Consider the following 27,843-nt stretch of genomic DNA (forward strand, 5'->3'; position numbering starts at 1 on the left):
AGTTTTAAAAACGTTTTGTTTAACTAAGGATACCACAATAATGAATTAATTGGAACGTACACAAAAGTTTGGGGGGGTTTTAGGGAACAAAATCCCCATAATTTTTTTATGTGGTGGACAAATTTCACTATAATTTTGTTTTAAGGTGTTCCTGCCATAAGAATGATACATGTCTATTTTCAATAAAAAATCTGTAACAGTTTTCGACATATTGAAAAAAATCGATTTTCATTTTGTAACTTCGAAGGGTTTAACCGCTTAACAGCTTTTTTATGAGCACATTTGTACTAAGGTAAGTTAGGTTCAATCGAACTATGTTTGATCTCAGAATGTGTGGTATATTTTATGACCAATCTTTTCGGGATACCCTGTATAATGGATGTTCTTCTTATACCGAAAGGTGTCGACGTGTTTTCTTTATTCGTTATTCTCTGCGAACTCACGCCAATTTTTTCTGTCTCTAGCTTATTCTTTGGCTACCTACCACGATTCTCCTCTATTCTTCAATATTTCCATCACACTTTTATTACATGTTTTCCTTGGTCGGCATCTCCTATTTTTCCCTATCGGCCTCTCCTCCCATGTCATTTTAACATGTCTATTGTCATTCATACTAAATAAGTGTCCAGTCCATTTTAATTTCTTGTCATAAATTTTTTTCTTTAATGTTTTTACTTTTAATTGTCTTCTAATATCTTCGCTACGTTTTATCCCCTATCTCCTAGCTCTAACTTTAATTGTATTTAAAACCTCTCTTTCTTTTCTCATTATTCTTCTCAATACCTCGACATTCGTGACTGTATACAATCCACCCAACTTATTCTTAATATTGTTCTGTAGGCCCATAACGCGAAGGCTTCTAATGTGTCTTAAGCATCTTTCTTTAAAGTCCAAGCCTCCAACTAATAAGTTATCGTTCCATCGTTTCCGTGGTCTTTCCACTGATCGTTTTGCCATTGGAAACCGTCTCAAGCCGTCTTTACTATTTAGGTACTTGATTTGTTGTCATTAGGCTCATTTGATCATTCTATTCTACTCTTTTCTTTCTTTCTTTAAATTCTGTTTATGTCTTAAGTTCTTAAGTCTTAATGTTATCCACTTTGCTTTATCGTATATTTGAACTTCGAGCTCACTCCCATAGTATCTTACCATCGATATTTCTAAGTGTTTTTATCTCTGCTTGCTGTTTCTAACATTATTTTTGTTCTCACTATTCTAAGTTGTGTTTCTGCCGAGTATAGGTATCATTATTTGTCTGATGACTATATTGTTAATTCTGCCTTTCATTTCTATACCGATATTTTTATTTCTCCATATTGTTTCATTCAGGCGTCCTGTAGCTGTTTGCTTTATTTACTTGATCTTCGACTTGTTTCGAGCTTTCCATTGATAAATTGTTTGATGCTTAGATGTTTAAACAAAACTCACGTTACTTGTTCTATTATCTAACCATTCAGCTCAAATTTACAGTTTCATTCAGGCGTTCTGTAGCTGTTTGCTTTATTTACTTGATCTTCGACTTGTTTCGAGCTTTTCATTGCTAGATTGTTTGCTGCTTAGACGTTTAAACAAAACGCACATCACTTGTTCTATTATCTAACCATTCAGCTCCAATTTACGTATGGGCCATTCCACGAACATATACTCTGGGCTAATTAGCAAAATTCATGGAAAAGTTATTTACCAGCAATTTTATTGCTGGAATCGAATTATAAGATCCTATATATTAATAATATAGGTATGCAAAGTCCTCAGATAGTGTGCTACTTTTTTTATAAACAAAATGACTATAACTTCGAAGATTTTAACTTTACAACAAAAACACCCAAACAAAAATTCACCGCAATTAAATTCTGCATAGAGATATGTTTTTCACGATTTGCTCCGACGAAAATTTTCCTCGGAAAATGCGGGTTTTCCTAACAAAAACTCTAATTTTCAAATAAAGTTTTAGGTAAGTAATTATTAATAAATAATTAAATAACTTAGTGACATCAAATCTTTCTTGGTATAGATTGTAATTCCAGAAGCCGGTGAAAATTAAACGAATATTTTAGCAACAATTCAATTGTTAATTAACAATTTACGATCGCAATAATAACCAAAATAATCATGATACATTGATCAAACTTTGAAAGATTATAAAGTTGAGACGCTTATTTAATATTTCATCGACAAAATATAAATTTTTCTTTTTTTTGCGTAATCTTTAAATTTTGAAAAAAAAATAGTTATAATACGCTGGTCTAATTAGTAAAGTACAAAGAAAGGTTATTTACCAGCAATTTTATTGCTGGAATCAAATTAGAAGATCCTATTTATTATTAATATAGGTATGCAAAGTCCGCAGATAGTGTGCTACTTTTTTTATAAACAAAATGGAGCCGACAAATCGTACTTTTTTCAATTATTGCTCTATAACTCCGAAGATTTTAACTTTACACCAAAAACACTCAAATAAAAATTCACCCCAATTTAATTCTACATAGAGGCATGTTTTTCCCGATTTGCTCCGACGAAAATTGTCCTCGGAAAATGTGGGTTTTCCCAACAAAATCTCGAATTTTCAAATAATTTTTTTGGGCCAGTAATTATTTATCAATAATTATATAGCTTGGTGAAATAAAAGCTTTCTTGGTATAGATTATAAATTCAGAAGCCGGTGAAAATAAAACGAATATTTTAGCAACAATTCAATTTTTAATTAACAATTTACAGTCGCAATAACAACCAAAATAATCATGAGACATTGATCAAACTTAGAAAGATTATAAAGGTGTGATGTCTATTTAATATTTTGTCGACAAAATATAATTTTTTCATTTTTTGCATAATCTTTAAATGTTTAAAAAAAATTGTTATAAACAAATTAACATTTCTCAGAAATTGTTTATTATATTCTAATTTTAGAAAATACTTAAAATGCGTATTTCATAGGTCTTGAAAATGAATACTTTAAAAAAAATTTCCAACCATTTGCAAAAAAGTTATGAAACAGCAAAGTAAATATACGTTTTCTCCGTTGTTTATAATTTGTTTTAATTGTTTCAAAGCTTAAAAGTGAGTCTATGGTACAATCTAATTACTCACAAAGAATGTCAAAAATTAGTGCAATGGTTATATTTTAATCAAAGATTAAAAATACTTTTTTTGTAATTTTTAGCGCAAAAGTAGGCCTGATACAGAGTCGGAGCTAAAATGTTCACTCGAAGCGACTGACACGCAGCATACATTATTTATTAAAAGTGTACGTCGCGCGGCCGATCGTCGCTCCGAGTGAAAATTTTAGCTACAGTACTGTATTACTCTACTTTCGCGCGTGTAAATTACAAAAAAATATATTTATAATCTTTAATTAAAATATAACTATTAAACTGATAATCGTTGTTTTTTTGTAAATAATTAGCTTGTACTTTAAATTCACTTCTACGCTTTGAACGAATTAAAAAAAATTATAAACACAAAGTTTTAAAGCATTAATTTTCAAGATATTTGAAATGCGCATTTTAGCTATTTTTTAAAATTATAATAAAATAAAAACTTTCTGAGAAACGTTAATTTGTTTATAACTATTTTTTTAAACATTTAAAGATTATGCAAAAAAATAAAAAATATATATTTTGTCGACAAAATATTAAATAGGCATCTCATCTTTATAAGATTTCAAAGTTTGATCAGTGTATCATAATTATTTTGGTTATTATTGCGACCGTAAATTATTAATTTACAATTGAATTGTTGCTAAAATATTCGTTTAATTTTCACCAGCTTCTGGAACTATAATCTAAACCAAGAAGGGTTTTAAGTCACCAAATTATTTAATTATTGGTAGATAATTACTTATCTAAAACTTTATTTGAAAATTAAAGATTTTGTTGGGAAAACCCGCATTTTCCGAGGAAAATTTTCGTCGAAGCAGATCGGGAAAAACACGTCGCTATGCAGAATTTAATCACGGTGAATTTTTATTTGAGTGTTTTTGTTGTAAAGTTAAAATCGTCGGAGTTATAGAGCAATAATTGAAAAAAACACGATTTTCGGGCGCCATTTTGTTTATAAAAAAAGTAGCACACTATCTGAGGACTTTGCATACCTATATTATTAATATATAGGATCTTATAATTCGATTCCAGCAATAAAATTGCTGGTAAATAACTTTTTCCAAAAATGGCTAAGCCGATAATAATCAGCCCAGACTAATACGCCTGTTTGGATTACTTTGACAACGAATATTTTACTGTGCAACATAAGAAGTACGAAAAGTAAATGGCGCTAATAGTTATTCCAATTCCAATAAACAACAATGTTAAGTCTGACGTCACAAATGTCACAAAATTGGGAGGAGCTTATATTGGCTCCAAACAATTTTGTTTGTAAGTTTAAATGGTCATAAGGAATGTTTTATTTACCTATGTGCTTTGTGTGGCAAAATAAGACTTCATTTAGGTATTTCGTTAAAGAAACGTGTTAATTAAGAGATTTTTATTCGTTTTTGCTCAAGTGGTTTTTAACTCCTTAGTGATTGAAAATAAATATAACCTCAAAACTGTTTACGTTCTAATCATTGCATTAAATTAACTCACCTGGGCAAAAACGAATAAAAATCTCTTAATTGGCACGTTTCTTTAACTAAATAGCTAAATGAAAAGTCTTATTTTGTCACACAAACCACGTAAACAATAAATTAAAAATTCCTTATGAGTGTTTAACATTATAAACAAAATTGTTTGGAGCCAAATATAAGCTCCTCCCAATTTTGTGACGTCAAGACTTAGGAAGTCCATTTGCAATTTACTTTCCTTCTTCTTATTTTGCACAGTAAAATATTCGTTGTCAAAGTAATCCAAAACAGGCGTATGTTCGTGGAATAGGATATATTAGTATATATTTGCTTTATAACCATGCATTTTGTCTTTTTTTTTTTGAAAATTAACATGTAACGACTTCAAGAATTGTTCTCCCAAGAATTGAACTAGTGACAAGAAGGAATTGGAAAAAAGCAAATTGGCGTAATATAGAAGACCAACTAAATGATATGCACATACAGAGATAGTTCGAATCCGTAGAAGAAATGGAAAGAAAAATAGAAGAAATCGCAAAAAAAAACTCAACAAGCTATGTAAAACACCATTCCAAAAGAATTCACTAACAGCAGACGACTCATTATTCCGAACCAGCTAAAACAAGCCATAAAAGAAAAAACAGAACCAGAAGAGCATACTAAACGACAAAAAGAATAATGTAGGGGAGAGTAGGGTAAATTGTATTTTGATTGGCCTTGACGTGTTACTATTGGTCTTTATAGGCAATAAACATTTTTATTTTTATTATTTGAGTTCGAGTTTCTCAAAGTCTTGGTAATTCTTTGGAAGTTCCAGCTTATAGACTTTTTAGATAGATGCCCAATTATTCTAAAATATTTAGAGCTGCCTACCGTTTAAGCATTTCGACAATAGGTAATTTAGTCTTTTTTTTCTTCTTTTATGGCCTTTGGGAACTGCGCCCATTTAGCCAGCAACACTTCTTAAAATCAACGCCTGACCATACACCAAGATAGTCCATGTGGTGAGATCGCTCCCGTGTGAAAAAAATTTGATTCGGTTTCTTTGTGGAGTCCTATTCAAAAATGTCCACTTTAAACAAATCTGAAGGGTGCCGGGCGGAATTTTTGGGCAGAAATTGTTTAAACAATTTTTTTAAACAAATACAAAAGATTAAGTTTTTTTGCTCTAGAACTAAATTTTTAGGTTTTTTGGGTCATTTTAAACAAGAAAAGTATGTTGTAATTTTTCTTAAAAATTGATAGTTTCCGAGTTATAGGCGATTTAAAATCTGAAAAATGCGAAAATACGCATTTTCGAGGCCTAAAAACTCATATTTAAATTAGTATTTTTGAGGTTGTCAGATACTTAAATTGAAGACTAAACATTCAGCTTCAAGATTATGAAGAGTGGTTGCGTCTAACCTTAATTTATACCGTTGTTTTTTAATTGTTAATTATGCGTGTTTATCCGATTTTTTTGCCAGTGCGGCGAGCTCTATTTCAAAAATCTCCTATTTTCCTCCGAAAAATATTTTTTCTAGATTTTTTGGAATATTCTAAATAAAATAAGTTTCTTGACATTTTTCTCAAAAATTAATAGTTTTAAAGTTATAAGCGAGTTAAAATCCGAAAACTGCCAAAAAACACATTTTTGGATTTTAAATGGCCTATAACTTTAAAACTCTTAACTTTTGAGAAAAATGTCAAGACACTTATTTTATTTAGAATACTCCAAAGAAACTAGAAAAAATATTTTTCGGAGGAAAATAGGAGATTTTTGAAATAGAGCTCGCCACACCGGCAAAAAAATCGGATAAACATGCATATTTAACAATTACAAAACAACGGTATAAATTATGGTTAGACGCAATCACTCTTCAGAATCTTGAAGCTGAATGTCTAAACTTCAATTTAAGTATCTGGCAACCTCAAAAATACTAATTTAAATATGAGTTTTTAGGCCTCGAACATGCGTATTTTCGCATTTTTCAGATTTTGAATCGCCTATAACTCGAAAGCTATCAATTTTTTAGAAAATTTACAGGATACCTTTATTGTTTAGAATTACCCACAAAACTTAAAAATATATGTTCCGGGGCAAAAAAACGTAATTTTTTGTATTTGTTTAAAAAAATTGTTTAAACAATTTCTGCCCGGCACCCTTCAGATTTGTTTAAAGGGGACATTTTTGAATAGGACTCCACAAAGAAACCGAATCAGAAATTTTTCCAGACGGGAGCGGTCTCACCACATGGACTAAGACCATTACGAATCAAATCGAACAATCAAGGGTAGGGAAGGAAAAAAAACTTTTCGCACCCAGATCGTTCAAGGTGACTAACCACAGACTAAATAGGGATACAGGGTATTATTAATTTACACGACTAATTTTATAATATAAAGTTTCAATTTACACGACCACATAATCTACAAGAATCCTAAAGATTGACGGTTTGCTCAAAGCTAGTAAGTTCATCAGATTATATGGGGGATAAACGTTTTCTTGCAATAGCTGCATATTCAATAGATTTCTTTGTGTCACATGCAAAAATATATGATCCCAGTGACTTTTTGTATTGCAATTTTTGCACAAATCCGACTGTATTACATTGATTTTATATAGATGTGCGGGATAACAGGCGTATCCAATGCCTGTTTCCAGTTATCATGTAGTCTGGTTTTACTTATGGTTATACATTCTTGAAGTCCAGCATCATTCAATGTTTCCTCGCCACTGAAAATGCTGTCTTTTGCCAACTGATCTACTTTTTCATTATTTTCAAGACCAATATGAGCTTTTATCCATGTGAATACTATATTACACTGCATAGTTGTTAGATTAGATAATAGTATTTTTAATTCTTTGATGTAGGGATTTAGTTAACATAATTTTCGTCTAGCTGACTCGAGAAACTTTTTAAAACTGACGAGTCGGATAATATGTTTATTTGTTTGAGATTTTTATTTTCGTCGTATTGACATGATTTTATGATAGCTATGGTTTCTGAAAATATTGATGTATTGGAATTAAGTTTAACATCTAGTGATGGTATATAAAAGGCACAGCCCACACCATCACTTTGTTTTGAAGCATCGGTATATATTTGTAGGTGATTAGGGTATTTTGCAGTATAATTGTTAAGGGTAGTTTTGCTAAGTGTGTGAAGTTCAGAATATGAGGGAATTAGAAATATTGATGTTTCTAAAGCCTGAAAGAAATCCGATTGAGGTGGCTTTTTAATAATTTTGCTAATATTGCAAGTATTACGAAATGCTGAACATAAGGTGGGAGAGGTTTTTTTAGACCAATATTTTATTGTTAAATCGAGGTAGTTTAGTGCAGAAATTTTCTTACTTAATATTGGATCTTTTATATAAGATTTTAGAATAAACTTTTCAGATAAAAATTGCCATCTGAGTTCTAAGGGAGGTTCAAGAGCTTCCACACGCAAAGGTTCACAGGGAGTAGAGCTCCCAAACATAGTCTTAAAGCAGTATTTTCTATTGCTTCTAACCGTTTTAAAATGTATTTAGTCTTATCTTCTAAAATATTTTAGTGGGTTCTGACAACTTCATGCCATTCAAATGTTATATCCAGTATTAAATATCACATAAAATAAAACAAGTTACTGTCTTTTTACTATTTATTAACAACAAATTGTACACAAAAAACAACAGCTAAAATTAATATCGCAAGCCTCTTATAAACAAAATTTTAGGAATAAAAATTACTAAAATTGATTAAAAATTACTAAAAATATATTACATCTTTTATAACGTATATAACTTCATAATTGGGTCAAATAAAGTATGTATGAACTATTCTAAGCCTAACTACATACAAAAAATTACGCTAAAATGGTAAGCACCAAAATCACACGATTTACCTTATTAAACTGTATTGCATTGGTAAAAAGATTGCTCTTTTTGCTAGATATCATGGAAAACTCATTGAATACAAAAAAACATGCCAGAGGCAATTAATACGATATACTATAAATCAAAAATTAATACAGAATACCATAAATACAAAAGAATCTAAAGAGACTAGGAAACAAAAATCATCAGCGAAAATACTATTACCAAACGTACTTAAAATGAGTACGAAGCGACGAAGCAAATAAGGAAGTATACGGTTATATTAAATATTTAAAAGTAGTCTATATAGTAGGGAGGAAAAGAAAGGGTTATCAATTTTTAATAACTATGCCGCAAAGAGGTCTATAAATAGGAATTGACAAAAAATATATTAAAAAACATTAACATTATTAGAAACATAATTAATAATACAGGGTGTTTCATTGGGAAAGTAACATACGTTAACTGTAGAAAGAGGACACTTAGGCGGTCTCAAAAATACCATACTTAATGGGTCTTACTCCATTAATAATAAAGATACTGGGTGTTTTATCTATTTTGCTATTTTCTTAATTGGTTCATAACTTTTTAACCACACTGTATATGTATTTTATATTTGGCACGCAAATATCATTTAAGGTGTACAATAAATTAATTTATTTACAATTGTAAAAAATCCAGGTCCGGATTAAAAAATATTGGAAAAACGTTCCGACCCCAAAACAACACCATGTACATTAAATTTTTTTAAAATGAATTTTTCAGTTGAAAAGAGGATAAAAACTAAATTCAGTGGTGTACTTTGAATTTTCGGCAAAATGATTTTTCTGGTGAAATTTTGAATTTGAATTCTGAAATTAAGTGAATTGCGAGTAGAAAAAAATTGAAATACAACTTACAACTTGTCAAACACACTGTATATTGATTTTATATTTAACACCCGAATATTCTTTTAGGTGTCCAATCAATTAATTTACTTACAATTATAAAAAATCCAGGTCCGGATTAAAAAATAATGTGTAAATGTTCCGACAAAAAAAACACCTTGTATATTAAATTTTTTTTAAATGGATTTTGCATTTGAAAAGAGGATGAAAAACAAAATTAGTGGAATACTTTCAATTTACGGCAAAATGATTTTTCTGGTAAAATTTTGAATTTGATTTCTGAAATTATGTCAATTGCGAGAGCTCTAAGTAGAAAAAATTAAAATGTGACTTAATTTTAATTAATACCATTATTTAATCTAAATTGGTAAAATGTTAATATTTTAGTGTTTTTTATTATGTGTGAAAAATAGTTTTTGGCGAATATGCATCTTTAAATAATGAATAAATAATAAAGGGTCAATAAAGAATACATCACTTTAATCAACAAAATAGCTAAAAATTATAACAAAACAGCGAAAATTTGCAGCATAATAACTATTCAAAACTAAACTACTTATTCAAAATTACCACCATCAAAAATTACTTTTTTTATACGTAAGTACGGTAAATTTTTGTAGTTAGATACCTAGTGTCATGTGTACTGTGTGTGTTGAGCAAGTGTCTTGTTACTTTGAAAAGGCAACGTCATTGTCTTTGCAAAGAGACGCTAATTGTACGAACGTCTGCGGTCCCTCCGGTGAGTACCGATCTCACGAGGACAGAAACTATTTTCATTTATTAATTTATAATAAACGAAAAATTTCTGACCCTGGTGAGATTCGAACTCACGACCATTCGGACCTTTCGATACAAAGGTAGGCGCTCTTACCACTGAGCCACAGAGGGGGTCATCAAAAATTATTGTTATGTGTGCAAATGTTAATATTTTACCAATTTAGATTAAATAATGGTATAAATTAAAATTAAGTCATATTTTAATTTATTTTACTTTGAGCTTCGCAACTCACATAATTTCAGAATCCAAATTCAAAATTTTATCATAAAAACCATTTTGCCGAAAATTCAAAGTATACTACCAATTTTGTTTTTCATCCCCATTTCAAATGCAAAATCCATTTTAAAAAAATTTAATATACAAGGTGTTTTTTTGGGTCGGAACATTTACACAATATTTTTTAATCCGGACCTGGATTTTTTATAATTGTAAATAAATTAATTGACTGGTCACCTGAAAGAATATTCGCGTGTTAAAAATAAAATCAATATACAGTGTGGTTGACAAGTTGTCACTGGCATTTCACTTAATTTCAGAATTCAAATTCAAAATTTCACCAGAAAAACCATTTTGTCGAATATTCAAAGTATACCACTGAATTTAGTTTTTTATCCTCTTTTCAACTGAAAAATCCATTTTAAAAAAATTTAATGTACAGGGTGTTGTTTTGGGTCGGAACATTTTTCCAATATTTTTTAATCCGGACCTGGATTTTTTACAATTGTAAATAAATTAATTTATTGTACGCCTTAACTGATATTTTCGTGCCAAATATAAAATAAATATATGGTGTGGTTAAAAAGTTATGAACCAATTAAGAAAATGGCAAAATAGATAAAACACCCGGTATCTTTATTATTAATGGAGTAAGACCCATTAAGTATGGTATTTTTGACACCGCCCAAGTGTCCTCTTTCTACAGTTGACGTATGTTACTTTCCCAATGAAACACCCTGTATAGATTGAAACATAGATATCGGGTTGTTAAAACTAATGCGATCTACGAAAGATTAGGTATTGTTAAAAATTTAAGAACAGTAGGAGATGATCATGATCCGCAATAATGTGTAAATAAAAACAATTGTGGAAGCAGCTAGAAACTTGGCAGATTATCGACGAGCCTAATGCCGAATCCAAAACAAAAAAATTTGTTGACTATAAGCAAATGTATGAAACAATGAGCAAAATGAAATCTTGAGGAAAGATGGGAGAACCAATGGGCACTTTGATTCCTTTGTTACAACTATGAATATTTAAACTGAAAACACAACATTTAAATTATAGAAACAGATTACGCATTTTTATTAAAAACCTCTTAAGAATATAGAAAGCAGCTTACAACCAGTAAAATCATAAGAAAAACGCAGTGTGACTTCATTAAAACATTAGTAAATATAGTCATTACAGAGTTAAGCAAGGTAACAAAAAGGAAGCGGTAGAGATAAGTAAGAACACAAAATATTCTGTCCAAAGAAGCAGATTGTATAATGTACTAACTCCAAATTGTAAGTGAATAAGGGATTTTTCCTTTATTCCTCCACGATGAGCTGGCTAAATACTGAAGTAGGGGAGGACAATAAACTAAAGAAGAAGAGGAAGATGAGGGAACACAGGAATTATAATGCCCAGATAAAAAAACGAGACCAAGAGAAACATAAAAATCACAGAATAATACTGAACATCACATACACAGGTTTAGAAAAAATAATATGAAGATTAAAAAAAGTGCAGAACAAAAATGGACTAAGGAGACTGGCAAGCAACACCGTACACTGTAAAAGAAATAGTTCAAATATAAGGTAACACAATAAAATATGACCGTAATATTCGTCGATTACTTTCAATAAAGGCATACGTTCCAACTTGACGAGAGACTTATACTAAATATACAATCAAGATGCAGTAGAAATAAACAAACCAAAACACGTTAAATGCTACTATGCCACTCCGGAATCATAATATACAATGTATAAACTTTGGAAATCATGATTTGGGATTTATAATGTATACAGGGTGTCCCGGAAAATAGTGCGTTCCTTAAAGGTATAGGTAGAAGGCACCATGTAGAACAAAAAACTCTTATAAAATTTTTTTCTAAATGCAACCGTTTAACCAAAAAATTAAAATGTATTTTGGTAGGCAAATTTAAATCTGACAACTATGTGCGGTACGCAAATTAGAGCATAGACAGTCCCATGTAAATAAATAGATAGAAGATAGATAGTAAACAGATAGTTTTAAAGAATCCTGTTTAGTGTCAATGCCGAAAATGTTTTCGAATAGTGAGTGTATTACCTATTATGTTATTACCTATGAATGGTGTTTGTGAAAGGTTACTTGAAACATCTATTCGGTATAATAATTATTTTCAAGTAAGTACAACATAGTTATTTCAGTTCACAAGTAAACAAATTACTGAGACATTATCTGGTGTATTTAAGTTCCACTGTAAACTATTAAAACTATGTAATTCAGTTAAAGCTCTCAGCAATACTCAGCATTCAACCCATTTAAACCTTACTAAATACATAATACTAGTTCAGTTAAAAGATGTGTTTTTATGTTAAAAGATGTGTAATTCGTTTAAAATTATGCAATAGGTATTTCAATACATTTCAAAAAAAAATAATTTTAAAAAAAAATAATATAAAAAATAATAAAAAAAATAAAAAATAATAACAAATAGTAAATACATAAGTATTACCTACTATTAGGTTGGAATATTTTAAATACTGTTAATCACAATCACAAACGAGTTCTTATTATGTTATTATTCCGTAGTGCGTACGATGTTGCCAGTTTATTAAAATTTCCAAACATTAAAATACAGGTATATGGAAAACAATGTTAACTTTTTTTTGGAAACGGTTAACTTTAGAAAAAAAATGGTATAGGACTTTTTTGTTCCAAATTGTGTATTCTCTCCATACCTTAAAGGAACGCACTATTTTCCGGGACACCCTGTATACATTGTAAATTATGATTCGCGAGTACTCCTAGTAGCATTTAACGTGTCTTGCTTTGTTTATCTCTACTGCATCTTGATTGCAAAATAGACAAGCTCAGAATTCCAATAACTAAAACAGTGACACTTATTAAAAAAGAACGATAGCCTTCTGTAAATTGGACCAAATGTACCAAGTAACGAAGAAAAAAAGTAAAAACAAAATGAAGGAATTGAAAAATAATTAAAAGGAGAAAACACTGTCAAAAATATAAAGTCACTTCGCGTATAATGAGTTGGACATATAAAGGAGATCGCTTTCTGAGATGTTGAGAAACTAACTGGACTGCACCATAGCCAGATGCCGAGAAACATGTATCAACACTGGAAAGCGCAATGCAGAGACGTGGAGAAAGTGAAAAAAAATCACGAGAGCTGCGAAAACAGACGAAAAACTATTAAGAAGAACACTCCATCTCAAAATAACGCCCAGGCCATAATTAAAACGAGAAATATATGGCTTTGATGATGATAATGATGAACTGTCACCTATGTAGTAAAAAAGATTTAGTATACACGTACATCTTCTGTTTCATATACCATCTCCCCTAAGAAGGTCGGCAACCATCATGGCAAGTCGCACTTTCGATACCGCTACTCTAAAGAGATCAGCAAGAGTGTAGTTAAACCAAGCTCTCAAATTATTTAACCAGGAGATGAATCTTCTTCCACGACTCTTTCTACCCTGCATTCTTCCTTGTATTATTAATTGCAATAAGTTATAAAGCTCGCCCCTTATGACATGTCCCAGATATTGCAGTTTTCTACTGCACTGTAGGTATGTACACATTTACATACATACTCCTAATTACTTTTATCAACCCTGCAGTTATCACTATCTAAGAAGTACTCTGACTTGTCGCTTGTGAGTATTTTGTTCACAGTATGAATTAATAGGTTTTTTGTAAGATAAAAACACCAAATCCGGATTCTTTTGAGATACTGGTAAAAGTTTATTTAAAAAAAGATAAAACGTAACATTATAGTTACATATACCATAAGAGATAAAGAGAACACGACTCCGAGGTAAAAACGACTCCATTCGATACAGACATTGTTGGCAATTTGTATATTCGTTACGTAAATGTTTTGCGCAATAGCAACAGATTTATTCAGTTTTTCTATTAGGGACATACGGAAAACGTACAATAATTATTAACTATTGGTTCCGGTTATTGCAATTTTTAATTTTGGAAACAATTATTTACGGTTAGAATTATTTTGCGATCAAACGACAAAAATTCTATTTATACATTTCCAAGTCATAGTTTTACTTCCCATAAAGTATGGTTAAATGTTACAAAAAATCAAATGTTAAATTGACCTCGCAATTACTTTTCAGTTTGCTATAATACTAACTCCACAGTCTTTCCCCACGGCTAGACATATATCTAACCAATCAGCAAAACACACGTAAATTTAGAATCCACAAGACAAATTGCTAATTTCTTGTATTAAATCACGTACAGCAAGACCGTTTATTCGTCAAACCAATACACCCTTAAACCAACCAACCCCTAGAAACTACATTTTTTCCTAAACCAAATACTCTTAACCCACTTAACCCAAGAAACCATATTTCAGTCCACCAACAATAAACCCGGCTAACCTACGAACCCACAAGATTAACTGATTTTTTGTTATACCCATCCCTTTTAATTCAGAACTAAACCTCATTTGAAACAGAAAGAGTCACTTTAAGGTGTTATGCGTATTATTTTGGATAGAAAAAAATTAACGGGTCTACATAACTGTTTTCTGGATTTCAGGCTTGTTGGTTTGTATAAGATCACCTGAACAAGAACAACCAAAAAATTCTATTTAGCGTATCACAAATTTAACCAACGTCGTTTATCGTTTTATGAGGAAAAAGTGTTTTAACTAGAATACTAAAATAATAATTACAACAGAAAGGATCAACTCACAACCTTCAAGTACTCATCCAAAGCAAGAAAGCAGTCAAGACAGCGTTATCATTTTATGACGATTTTCTATTAAATGTTAGCAAAATGCTCATATGGCGACAAACGTCAGGCTAGTACCAAGTTTTTAAACCAGAAGGAGTAATTCAAATGCCTGTTTGTAATTGGTCCAACCGCAGGCAAGTTTACTCCACTGTTAGGAGCTTTTGACACTATTGAAATTTATGTAATTTTGACACTATGGTGTTTCATAGGTCAATTAAGATATATCAGTGATTTTTTGTGTTTTCTGGATTATTCCTTTAATTTTTAGATTTTTAGCCTGCTTCTATATAAAAAAACAGTTGTGAATTATGGATATTTATGAATATTTATGGATTACCGTCGAAGGCTGACATGATCAACCAAAAAAGAAAATGTATTTGGTGATTTTTCTAGTGACTTTCTTGGGTGTGCATCTGTCTTTTTAGTTTACTCCTCCTGGTTTAAAAACAAAGCATAGTAAACGTATGCAAACAAAACGTAACCATTTTTTACAGAGAGGGAGTATCGTGTCTTCCACAGAAAAACTATAAATTTTCCAAAAAATTGGATAACACGAACGACAAAGTAAGAAAATAGTAGATGCAGTTGTTTTTAATGGCTTTAATATACAATTGTAGGAAGATAGGAAGAAAACGCGATAAACTGAATAGAAAATGGAAGTAAATAGAGGACAGCACATGTTAACAGATTATTAAAATACAATAAAATGCGTCTTAAAGCACCATACTCAGTTATAAACAATACATTATTTGTATTCAATGAACAACATCTGATTTAATATTTTCGAAATAATTTTTAAAGCTTCTTTATCGTCGTAACTATTAAATTTGTAGCAAGCTAATTTTTATTTATAGACAGACATAAATACAGAATGTCCACTTGTTTTAATATTATTCTATTCATTCCATTCATTTTTTCCGTAGTATTGCTGTCCTACAAACTTTTAAATTTTTAACATGCTAATTTTTTAAGAAACATAATAGAACAAGTAAGGTAATTATAGAAATATATGAGGATGCTAAAAAAATCCTTCATTTAAAAATAAGTATGTTCTTTAACAAATTATATAAAGGAGTTACAAAGATCTTGAAGGAATAAGCATCTTCTTCAAAGAATTGTATTTTAAAAACAAAAAATCTATTTTATTTAAAATTTCCCGACAGAAGATCAGTTTCATCTCAAATTATCAAATCATGTTTAAAATTATCTATTAATGTTGTTCTGAAGCTATTTTCTTGTGGCATTTTTGTAATTAACTATTTTTAATGGGAAATAAGCCACAATTTTACTAAAAAATTATTTTATTAACGTGTCGACGTCCAAATCGGATGCCGTTGTCAAAATATAAAAAATATTAATATTAAACAAAAATGTTGTTGCTTGGTAAAAAATTCTTCTAATAATTTATTTAATGTGACTCATTTATATCCGCAATTCAGACATATATTATACATTTTAAAGTAAAAGACTTTAAAATGATATTGCCAATATTTATGAGTTGCGTTCCTGGCCGACTTTACTGAAAGATAGTTCATTCGATTACAAGAAATCAACCCCAACTCACGAATATCCGTCACAAAAAAAATCATAGCATGTGATATGTCTTTAAAAAGACAACCACATGCAACGGTGACAATAAAATTCTCGCGTTAGAGATTCCATAGTAAATTCTACTTTAAAATGTATAATATATGTCTGAATTGCCGATATAAATAAGTCAGATTAAATAAATTATTAGAAGAATTTTTTACTAAGCAACAAAATTTTTGTTTAATTCATTACTATTTTTTGTATTTTGACAACGGCATCCGATTTGGACGTCGAAACGTTAATAAAATCATTTTTTAGTGAAATTGTGGCTTATTTCCTATTAAAAATAGTTAATTATCTATTAGATCAAAATATATTACAAAATATAACAATCTGAAATATCAATCTACAATAAACGTACATCTATGTATTGCTTCAAGTTTTAATTCAGGTTAAGATTGTAAAAATGTGATGTTACCCATCTATTAGTCTTATTCTCTAAATAAAAATACATAGCGGGTTTCAAAATTTATACTTTTACTTTTTGCATTTGGTTCGGAAGTCTACCACAAACTTTAATTCGAATTTCGAAGAATCTAAGAGAATTCTTTATAGAAAAAGAGTAACTAACTGCAATTGGATCAAAGCAGCCGAAAAATAGGCTGATTGTAATAGAGCTTCAAGGAGAGGATATTTTGGCCAAAACAGCCAAGGGCTGTCAGAGGAGCCAAGACGGGAGGAGTGCTTCCTCCCCTCCTGTAGTCACTCCTGGGTTGCATTTTCGAATTCAATCTAATTTCTTCGCATACAACTCGAATGAAAAATTTCGTAGACGAATCTGAATGTGTATTTTTGAACGTCCTTCGAAATGTAATACGTATACGAGAAGAATTTGCACCGGCAACTCTGCAAATTCGAACAACATTGGACTTAACCTTCATCTGAAGAGTCACAGTGTTGCCATACTTTTTTGTTTATTTCATGTATAATTTCAATCAATGGTATAATCACAGTATTAAAAACAAATAGCTAAAATATTAGCTGCAATCGATTCTTAAGCTTGCATAATATTAGTAATATCGGTTTACAATGTCCACTATTTTGTTTATTATTATTTTTGTATCCAGTATTTACACTGAAATTTTACTACTTTTTTTGGTGTTTCAAAACGATTTTTTAAATGCACCTTTATGTAATGTGATAGTATGAACAAAATTAAGAATTTATATTTTACTATTTACCTTTCAAAACTTTACTTTTTTGGGTGTTTCAAAACTATTTTTAAATAACTTTATATAATGTGATAGTATGAAAAAATTGAGGATATGGCAACGGTGTCATATGTCAAGCTTAGAGCTTAGTTAGACCGAATGCTAAAATACGTACATAAAGTTAGGGTTAGGTTATATTCAATGCATCATCGTAAAGTATGTCCATTCTGTCTATTAAATAATTATTTTAAACCAGCAATTGAAAAGAAAGTTCAAGGTAAAAATATTGTATACAACAACGATTAAAACTATCAATGACAACTGAAATGACAACAATTCGTATATGAGGTATTCGAAAATACAAGAAACTGAATTTTCGAGTAAAATTCTTCTAATTTCGTATGCGAAATATGCTCGAATGAATTCGAAAATAGGAGAACTGGTGGATGACCTGATCTCGCTCCATGACGCACAGAAGCAGAAGTGCAGGCTTGGATAATGTAGTAATTACGGTAATCGGAAATATTCACATTTGAGTACTAAGGAAGCAGAAATCTGTTGGATTTTTATATAAATAAGCAGACAGGTGACGAATGCAAATTATAGATTCTCCCATGTCCGCTATTTATCGGTCTGTTGGTTTTATAAATTGTAACAGGCTCAGACAATATATTGTTACCAAGGATTCTGCATTACGACCTGAAAGAGAATTTTCTATTTTCTCTTTTGTTTAAATAAATGTCGCTAATGCGTCCAGTAGCGAATAATTGTTTATTATTTTGCTAAGTAGACAGCCAGATTAAGTTCGCTTCAGGTTCGCCACAGGCAGTTCTGACGACACTAAAAAGAAACGTATGTTACTGATAGTGGTGGTCACTGAATCGAATTAAATCTAAAACTGTCTATCGTTATTTTATTTTACTCATATTTGAGTACTAAGGAAGCAGAATTCTGTTGGATTTTTATCTAGATAAGCGGACAGGTGATGAATGCAAATTATACCCATTTCCGCTATTTATCAGACTGATTGCTTTATAAATTATTGTAACAAGCTCAGACAATAGATTGCTTCCAAGAATTCTGCAAGATTTAATTTCCAATATTTAATAAAATGTAATGGTTTTCCACCTTTCAATATATCCTATCTATTCTCTCTGAACAGCAAAAATATATATGATTTTCCAATGAAATTTATTGGTGAAAGTAAAATTAACCTTTAAACTTGTTCTTCTTCTTCTTCTTTTATATAGGCAGTACTGCCTGTTTTTCTTCAACGGTGCCTTTCATTCTGCCCCTAAGTTGTCGTCCCATCTTTTCCTTGGGCGTCCTATACTTCTCCTGCCTAACGGTGACTTGTTCCTGGCTATTCTTACTATCCTTGATTCAGATATCCTGCTTATGTGCTCATTCCATTCTTCTTTTCTGTTCTTTACCCAGGTATTTATATTGTCTACCCCACATATGCGTATGATTTCCTCACTTCTTACCCTATCCTGTAGTCCTTTTCCAGCAATCCTTCTTAAGATCTTCATTTCGTTGATTTCCAGATGTCTTCGTGTTTTGCTTGTATCTGGTCTTGTTTCGGCCGTGTAAGTCATAACTGGCCTAATAACTGACTTATATATATTCGGGCCTTTGTTTCCACTCTTAGGTGTTTGTTTTTCCAAATTGTGTCGTTTAGGCATCCGGCCGTTCTACTGGCTTTAATTATTTGGTCTTTTACCTCTTATTCGATATTGTTGTCGGCTGATAGATTAATTCCCAGATATTTGAAAGTCATTACTTGTTGTATAATTTGATTGTCTAACTCCAATTTGCATCTTATTGGTTCTTTGGTAATTACTAAGCTTTTTGTTTTTTGGGCTGATATTTTCATATTAACTTCTCTTGCGTTAATGTTGAACTCGTGCAATAATCTTTGTAGGTCGTCTTCGGACTTTGCTACTAACACGGTGTCATCAGCGTAACAGAGTATTTTTATCTCTCTATTTCCCATTTTGTACCCTCTTTTTTTTCACTTGTTTTATTATTGCATCCAACATTATGTTAAACAGTTGAGGGCTTAGTGAATCTCCTTGCCTGATTCCTGTGTTTGTTTTTATGGGTTCTGTTATTATTCCATTGACTTTCATTTCTGTTTTATTTCTTACATATATGTTTTCTATCAGTTTCAAGATATACAGTGGATATTAAAGTTATTTAAACTTTAAACTTATTAATCCTGATAATTTATATATTATGTATGTACATTTATGTATAATGGAAAAATGTGGTGAGCAACTTGGATAGTCCATAGCGGGCCAGCTGAAGCTTTTAAACTGAGTAGAGAGCTGTGGAACTCTGAGGACCTCATTGCCTTCTTTATATATGAACAGGAATTAAAAAAAAAGTTATGACTGGCTAAATGACACCGTCTATGCAATAAAAAAAATTATTTTGCGTTCCGACTTAAAAGAGAATTTTCTGTTTTCTCTATTGTTTAAATAGATGTCGCTAATGCTTCCAGCAGCAAATATTTATTTATTATGTTGCTTAGTAGACAGCCAAATTTAGTTCGCTTCAGGGTATACCATAGGCAGTTCTGATGACTCCAAAAAGAAGAAACGTATGTCAACTGATAGTGGTAACCCCTGAATTGAATTAAATATAAAGCTTTCCTTAATTATGTTAATGTTTATATTGTTGCATAGAGAATTGAATAACTTTTCAAATGAGCTAGCACGGGATCCCTATTTTTATTTTAAAAAAATCTTCGATTACGTCATCATTCCCACATTGATGACGTCACTAGTATGATATATAAGCCAAAAAAATTATAATTTAAAAATAAAAATCGACCTGTTTCGGGATTTATTTCCAAAATCGCCCATTTACGAAAAAATGAATTTAATCCTTTAACCTTTACGGTTCATAAGAAGTATAAAAATCATATAACAAGTTGGCAAGCAATAAACGATAGAATAATAACAGCGAATTTGACCGTCAAGGGGCGTCGTTTATCAATTGTAGGGGTATACGGACCGACTGATGATGCTAAAGTGGAAGAGAAAGAACAATATATCGCAACCTTAGAAGACACCATAATAGAAATCGGTAAAAGTCGGGAGCTCTTAGTTTTAGGAGATATGAATGCACGCGTGGGCAAAAAAATAGGAAGTAATGTCATTGGAAGGTATGGAGAAGAAATCCTAAATAATAATGGCGAGCGGTTAATAGAACTTTGTACGCGAAATGAACTAAAAGTCATGAACGGATTCTTCAAACACAAAGATATACATACTTACACGCGGATTCAAACAACACGCAATTTGAAATCGATTATTGATTATCTAATTGTGGCCCAAAAAACTAAACTGAGAATCCTTGATGTTAGAGCATACAGAGGAGCAGAAACTGGAAGTGACCATTACTTGATAAAATCCAAAATAATACTGCCTTCATGGGCCCAACAGAAACAGGGTGTCTCAGACTCAGGGAATGGACAGAAAATTGAAGCGGTTCGATATACTCTAGAAAGTTTAGAACACCACAGTACAAAAATGCTATACAGAAACCGACTAGATAATATATTGGATGAAGGAACACTGACACAAAACATAGAAAACGTATACCAACACATTATTTCAAGTATACACCAAGCCGCCAAAGAGGCGCTAGGTATAAAAGAAAATAGAATACATAAAGGTAATAGCTGGTGGAACGAACATCTACAAACACAAAAAGAAAATAAACAACAACTATACCAAAAATGGTTAAACACTGGCCGGATAGAAGACAAGGAAAAATACAGAAACGCCCTCAAAAAATTTAAACAGGACGTATGGTAGATAAAAAATGATTCATGGGAAAAGAAATGTAATGAGTTGGAAACATATATAGGTGGTAGGAGAAGTAGAGAATCGTGGAGGTTTATCAAAACATTGAGATCAGATACAACAGAAAATGTAAAGCTTGACAACATAACAACAAATACATGGGAACAGCATTATAAATCCTTGCTGACTGAAGACCGCCCACAATACATACAAGAAGAATCAAGCCCAGTAATAGTAGAAGGTGAAGAAATAACAATAACAACAGAAATGGTACAGAAAGCTATCTCACAATTAAAAAATGGTCGGGCACCTGGCCCTGACAATGTTCCCGCAGAACTAATAAAATCAGGTTCAAAGAAATTAATCCGAATGATCACAGAATTCCTTCACAGAATTATTAACGGAGAACAAGTTCCAAAAAGCTGGAAAGAGGGCTGGATCTCTTCAATACACAAAAAGGGAAGTAAAAGTGATGTCAACAATTATAGGGGAATAACTGTAACAAGCACAATGAGCCGTTTATATGGCAGAATACTGAAAACCATTATTTGCGAAGAATATCAACCCTATGAATCCGAAGAACAGTGTGGTTTCAGGGCCGGCCGATCTACGATTGATAATATATTCTGTCTAACACAGGTTATGGAAAAAAGACTAGAACGTGGACAAGACACACACATACTTTTTGTCGACCTAACGAAAGCATATGACACAGTGCCCGTGAAAAAATTGTGGGAGGTTTTGGACAATACACACATATCTGCAACTGTCATCAAAGCCATACAATGCCTCTATAAAGATTCTATGTCAAGGGTAAAGAGAGGTAACCATCTGTCATCTAGCTTCCAAGTAACAAAAGGCCTTAAACAAGGGTGTTGCTTATCTCCCATTCTTTTCAATATATATACCGACGGTGCTCTCAGACTTTGGAAGCAGAAATGCAGTGGTATGGGTATACCAATCGGAGACATAACATTATACACTTTAAATTACGCAGACGACCAGGTGGTAGTTGCCAAGATAAGGAAGACTTAGAATATATGACCAAAAAATTGATGGAAGAATACAGGAAATGGGGTTTAGAGGTAAACATAAGAAAAACACAATATCTACACATCGGTAACCAAATACAGCAGGAGGACCTAGATCTTGACGGAAGTGACTACATCAGGGGTTGTACAGAGTATATATATCTAGGGATTAAATTAACAAATAGTGGAAGAACGGAACCCAGTATAGATGATAGAGTGACGAAGGCTAGAAAGGTTACTAGAGCCCTAAACCCTGTCTTATGGCAACATAACATAAATTTAAATACAAAAATGAGGATGTACGACGCTATTCTGAAACCAATTTTAACGTATGGCTCCGAAGTGTGGCAAATGACAAAAAAATCCGAAAATAAGCTGCTTACTACTGAAATGGATTTTTTTAGAAGATCTGCCAGAATATCGAGATGGGACCATGTTCGAAATGAACAGATCAGAGAAAAAGTAGGTAAGCAGAAAACAATAGTGGACGAGGTACAACGAAACCAACTTACTTGGTATAGACACGTCCAACGAATGGGAGATGAAAGATTACCAAAAATTACAATGAGATGGATACCGCCAGAAAAACGGAAAAGAGGAAGGCCACCGACCTCCTGGAAACAAGGAATTACAAAAGCCATGTCAGAAAGAAATCTTCAAGAAAATGACTGGCTAGATCGACAGGCTTGGCGATTGGGTACCGGAAGGCGTAGAACGCTATAGAACCGGTTATGTATATATACCTTTACGTGCTCACTGTATATTTTTTGAAAATAAAAAAAATTAAACAGTATTTGAATCAACTTAATCCTCCGTGAACTAAATTAATAACAAATGCATTGGGGTAAATTCTGAGATACTTTGGCTGTTCTTCATTGCAAGGAAAAGAAGCTTTAAAAATCAATTACTGTCATTTGTATAAACAATAACAATTAAATATATACACAATAAAGGAATAAAAAGTATATTATGGCCACAAAGTAAAATAAAGACTCTTCACGAATCCTAGCAGCAACAAGATCGACTTTCTGTTTCTCTTAATTATACGTGTCTTTTTAATTCATATCTAAAATACGTCAATCTGTTGCTGTTATAGACTAAGAGCCGGACCGGAAAAATTTTCTAATCATTTTAGACGCCGCAAGAGCCCATAATCTAAAAGAAAACGTATGAACACTATGCCGTTAATTTTCAGTGGCACGTAGGTCGACGGTGGAAAATCTAACTTTCCACTTATGGACCGGATAAATCAATTATAGAGTACTAGTGATGTAAGAAGAGAATATTCTCAAGAGAACTTTCCACTTATGGACCGGATAAATCAATTATAGAGTACTAGTGATGTAAGAAGAGAATATTCTCAAGAGAATATTCTCGAGCACGAAAATGTTCTTGGGCAGAACATTATTTTCGAGAATTTTCCATATTGTTTTTGCTCATTTACCTAGTATATTTTTTGCATCCCAAACATTATTCTTGAAGCTCAAACACCTACTTGTCGCTCCGCTCATGAAATGCTTTTTCGCTTTCACGCGATTTTAGATCAAATCCCCGAAAATCTGAGTAGCCGGGCTGGGGAATCCCATGAATCACTAGCTAGGGTGTTTACAGTGTCAGTATTTATTGTTTTGGTGCTATATTAACGTGCTAATCTTTAGAATGGATCGAAGTAAAGCATAATTTACTAAAAAACTTAAAACGCTCACCTCGAAGTCGATCGAAGTTCAGCGAGTACGAGAGTGTATGTAGACAGGTTGTTCATGCGACTTGCTTGTCTCGGCCTACTTGAATTCTGTGGCAGTTTTTGAGACCAAGTCAGAGGAATCGAAGTCCTTATCGCCCGGGGTGAATGTGTTCCTCGCGAAGTAGAATGAGGGTGTAGTGACGGGTACTTCGGACTTGGGTGAACTTCCCCGAAGTAACTTTGCGAGAGTGTGGTGCTCGTTTTAAAAGGAATATATGGAATTACTGTAAAATTAAAAGTGTACAAGGCAAAACAAGTACTTTTGCAAATTTTGGGATAGTCAATAGGTACTTGAAAAATCTTGTTAAATGTCCGGTTGGAGCGAGACAATTATTTGAAAAGAATCAACAGAAACATTCATCAACTGGTTTTCAGCCAACACAGTTGTTACGTTCGTCCAATGACGGTAAGCATGACTTCATCCAGTGCATCGACTGAAAGAAGTTTCAGTACTTATTGTTTTATCCACTCCTCTAAAAGAAACTGGGTTACTGGTGAACGGGCTGATAAGGTAACTTTTATTACTCACAATTTAAAATTGTTAGGGGTATACCAATCCATGACTGTGCTGGCGACTAGTGAAAAACAAAATCCCAAAACTTCTCATCAGTACATTGAAATGCAGAATGTAGATGACTAGGATGAGCTAATGATAGAAATAGATTCTGAATCTGAGGCCTCATCTTTTTCAGATTAGCTCACCACATCCAGTATTTGCTGTTAAGAAAATTTCATTTTTTTTTTGTCAAATAAATTTTGTTTTCTGTTGTTTTTGTATTTTCTTATAAGAACACTGTTGTTTCGTCTCATAATTTTGTATATAATTTAATGATTTTTAATACCCTATTTCATCTTTAACAATATCCATAAGCGCGTCATAAGGTTCATTCTCAGAAAATTCTCCATATCGAGACTCCGATTCTTCTTCATTCACCCGATAAATAGGCAAAATGCCCTCACTCCCAGAATTCAATTTTTTACATTCTATGTGGGTGGTCCGATAAGTAGTTAGCCTCTCCGCCTGATAGCTCCACTACAGCAAGAGAAATATACCATTAAGTAATACATTCTTGTAGAAGGCCTATGTCAAAATTTCAGCCCCATCGGACGAGTAGTTTTATTTTGCAAGCGTGTATAAGCCTGCGTGTCTGGCAGTTTTAAAAAAATGGAAAAAGAACAATAACTCTCGGCGATTCGACTCTTGTTTTGGAAGGGAAATAACCCAGCGAAATCAAAGGGCGCTTGGATGCTGTGTATGGTGACTCTTGTCTTTCGGCGGCGACCGTCAAAAATTGGTTAACGAGGTTCAAAGGGGTCGCAGATCGGTATTTGTTAAGTCACACCCAGGGGCCCCGAAAACGGCTACCACAGAGGATAACGTGAAAAAAACCACGATCTCGTATTGGTCGACAGCCAACTGAAGGTGCGCGAGATAGCTGAGACAGTTTGCATCTCAAAACATTACGTGGGTCATATCCATATCCGACATGAAATTTTGGACAATAAGCTTCGGACAATAAGCGCGAACATGAGACCACTTCAAAGCAGTATCTGAGTCTGTTTAAGCGTAATCTAAAGGAGTTTAGACGGTGTTTAATAGCCACCGACGAAACATGGTTCCACTAGTATACATCAGTGACCTAGGAACAGTCAATACAGTGGACGTCACCTCGCTAACGTGCTCCGAAGAGGGCGAAGAGCGTCCAATCGACGGGAAAGGGGACGGCCACCATTTTCAGGGATTCACAAGATGTGATCTATATAAACTTCCAGTAAAAGGTCAAAACAGTCACAGGGCTTTACTGATCCGCATTATTTTGCGGATTCGAGGCCGAATTTCACACAAAAACTTCCAGTAAAAGGTCAACACAGTCACAGGGCTTTACTGTGCCGCATTATTTTGCGGACTCAACGCCGAATTTTACAAAAAACAGCTTTAATTGGGGAAGAAACCAAAATCTTCCACCATGATAACGCACCGGCTCATACCTCCGCCGAAGCCATGGCCAAATTGGACTACGAACTGCTGTCCCATCCACCGTATTCTTGATATTTGGCCCTGTACAACTTCTTCTTGTTTCCAAATTTGAAAAAGTCATTCGCCGGGCATAAATTTAAGTCGAATGAGTAGATCATCACTACCACGGAAGCCTACTTTGCAGACCTCGAGAAAATGTAATTTTCAGAGGAGTTTTAATAAAATAGGTTTTGGTAAGGAGTTGAACGTCCCTCTGCTAGGCGTTGGATGTCAGGAATACTCTAAATACTTATACTATGTTTATTTAATCACTATATACGCTAGTAACGAGTTGGTGGACAAAGTCTATGTTCCAACTACATTGATATCTAAATAATGAATGATGAATACTGACTGATCTCTTTATTTACTTTCTACGTATCTATAAATAAATCCCAATTGTTTGTTATGATTGACGACACCGTTGTGGCCGTGAAATACTAATAGCACATAATTGCTGACTCCGTTGTTTTTCAAAACGAGTGGCCTACATTGCAGAAGCAATGTCACCTAATTTATGAAATCAAAACAATGCATATAAATAATATTTGTTTGAAACTTTTAAAAATTAAATCGATATGGATTACTCTTATTTTTTGAATGTTAATATAAATCCTGTACAGGGTTAAGGAAGGTGGAGCATCACTGGATGGAGCATCACTGAGCTGAAAGGAGACTACATTCAGAAATAAATCATCACTACTTCCAAATTTTAGTTCTTCTTTTGACGGCTAGGTACTTATCGGACCACCCTAATATGTGATTAAAAAATAAGACTTAGCGCAAGTTGTAAGACTCAGCGTAAAATTGCGCTGAGTCTTATTTTTTAATCACATAGCATGCAAAAAAATTAAATTCTGGGAGTGAGGGCATTTTACCTGTCTCAATGGGGGGTATCCATTAATTTATTTATCCGGTCCATAAGCGGACAGTTTGATTTTCCATCGTCGACACGTGTGAAAATTGATAACATAATGCTTAAACGTCTTCTTTTAGGTTCTACTATATAAGTTATAGACTCTTACGGTGCCTAAAATGATTAGCAAATTTTTCCTATGCGGCTCTTAGTCTATTAGGTATTCATGAAAATAATTTGGTAGTATGTAGTGGGATTACGCCATTGCGGATACCGGCAGCGAGCTGTGTTTAGGCTTCATTTTGTTCACGAATACTTTGATGCATCCGTTGAAGTCGGCCGAGATTAGAACGTAACCTCCGCATCCTTTGGTGTGCTGTTCGACGACAGGGTCCTCGATCTAAAAAAAACAATTTTATTACTCACAGTATAAACATGGTTTTAGGTAGGAAATATCATGTACCGAGGCCATATTTTACAATGAGGCAAGTTCAAGAGAAATCATTATAATACAACAAACCACCATATTTATGTTTCGTCGATCTTAAGAAGGCATTTGACAGGGTCAAATTAAAGGACGTTATCCATCTATTGAACGCAAG

General features: G+C 32.6%; 1 protein-coding gene across 3 annotated transcripts in view; it reads right to left on the bottom strand.

Moving 5' to 3' along the window:
• Positions 1–8,173: 8,173 nt before the first annotated feature.
• Positions 8,174–27,843, bottom strand: part of LOC126884350 (WD repeat-containing protein 44) — a 100,415-nt gene continuing 80,745 nt past the window's right edge. For 2 of the 3 annotated variants that reach the window (XM_050650288.1, XM_050650279.1), the window contains exon 10: positions 8,174–27,641. In XM_050650288.1, the coding sequence (XP_050506245.1) occupies positions 27,498–27,641 (144 nt within the window). In that variant the 3' untranslated portion in view covers positions 8,174–27,497. The remainder of the gene's footprint in view (positions 27,642–27,843) is intronic. The other variant, XR_007697979.1, reaches the window with a different exon arrangement.

Source organism: Diabrotica virgifera, chromosome 1 (genome assembly GCF_917563875.1).
Source record: "Diabrotica virgifera virgifera chromosome 1, PGI_DIABVI_V3a".
Taxonomy (NCBI): domain Eukaryota; kingdom Metazoa; phylum Arthropoda; class Insecta; order Coleoptera; family Chrysomelidae; genus Diabrotica; species Diabrotica virgifera.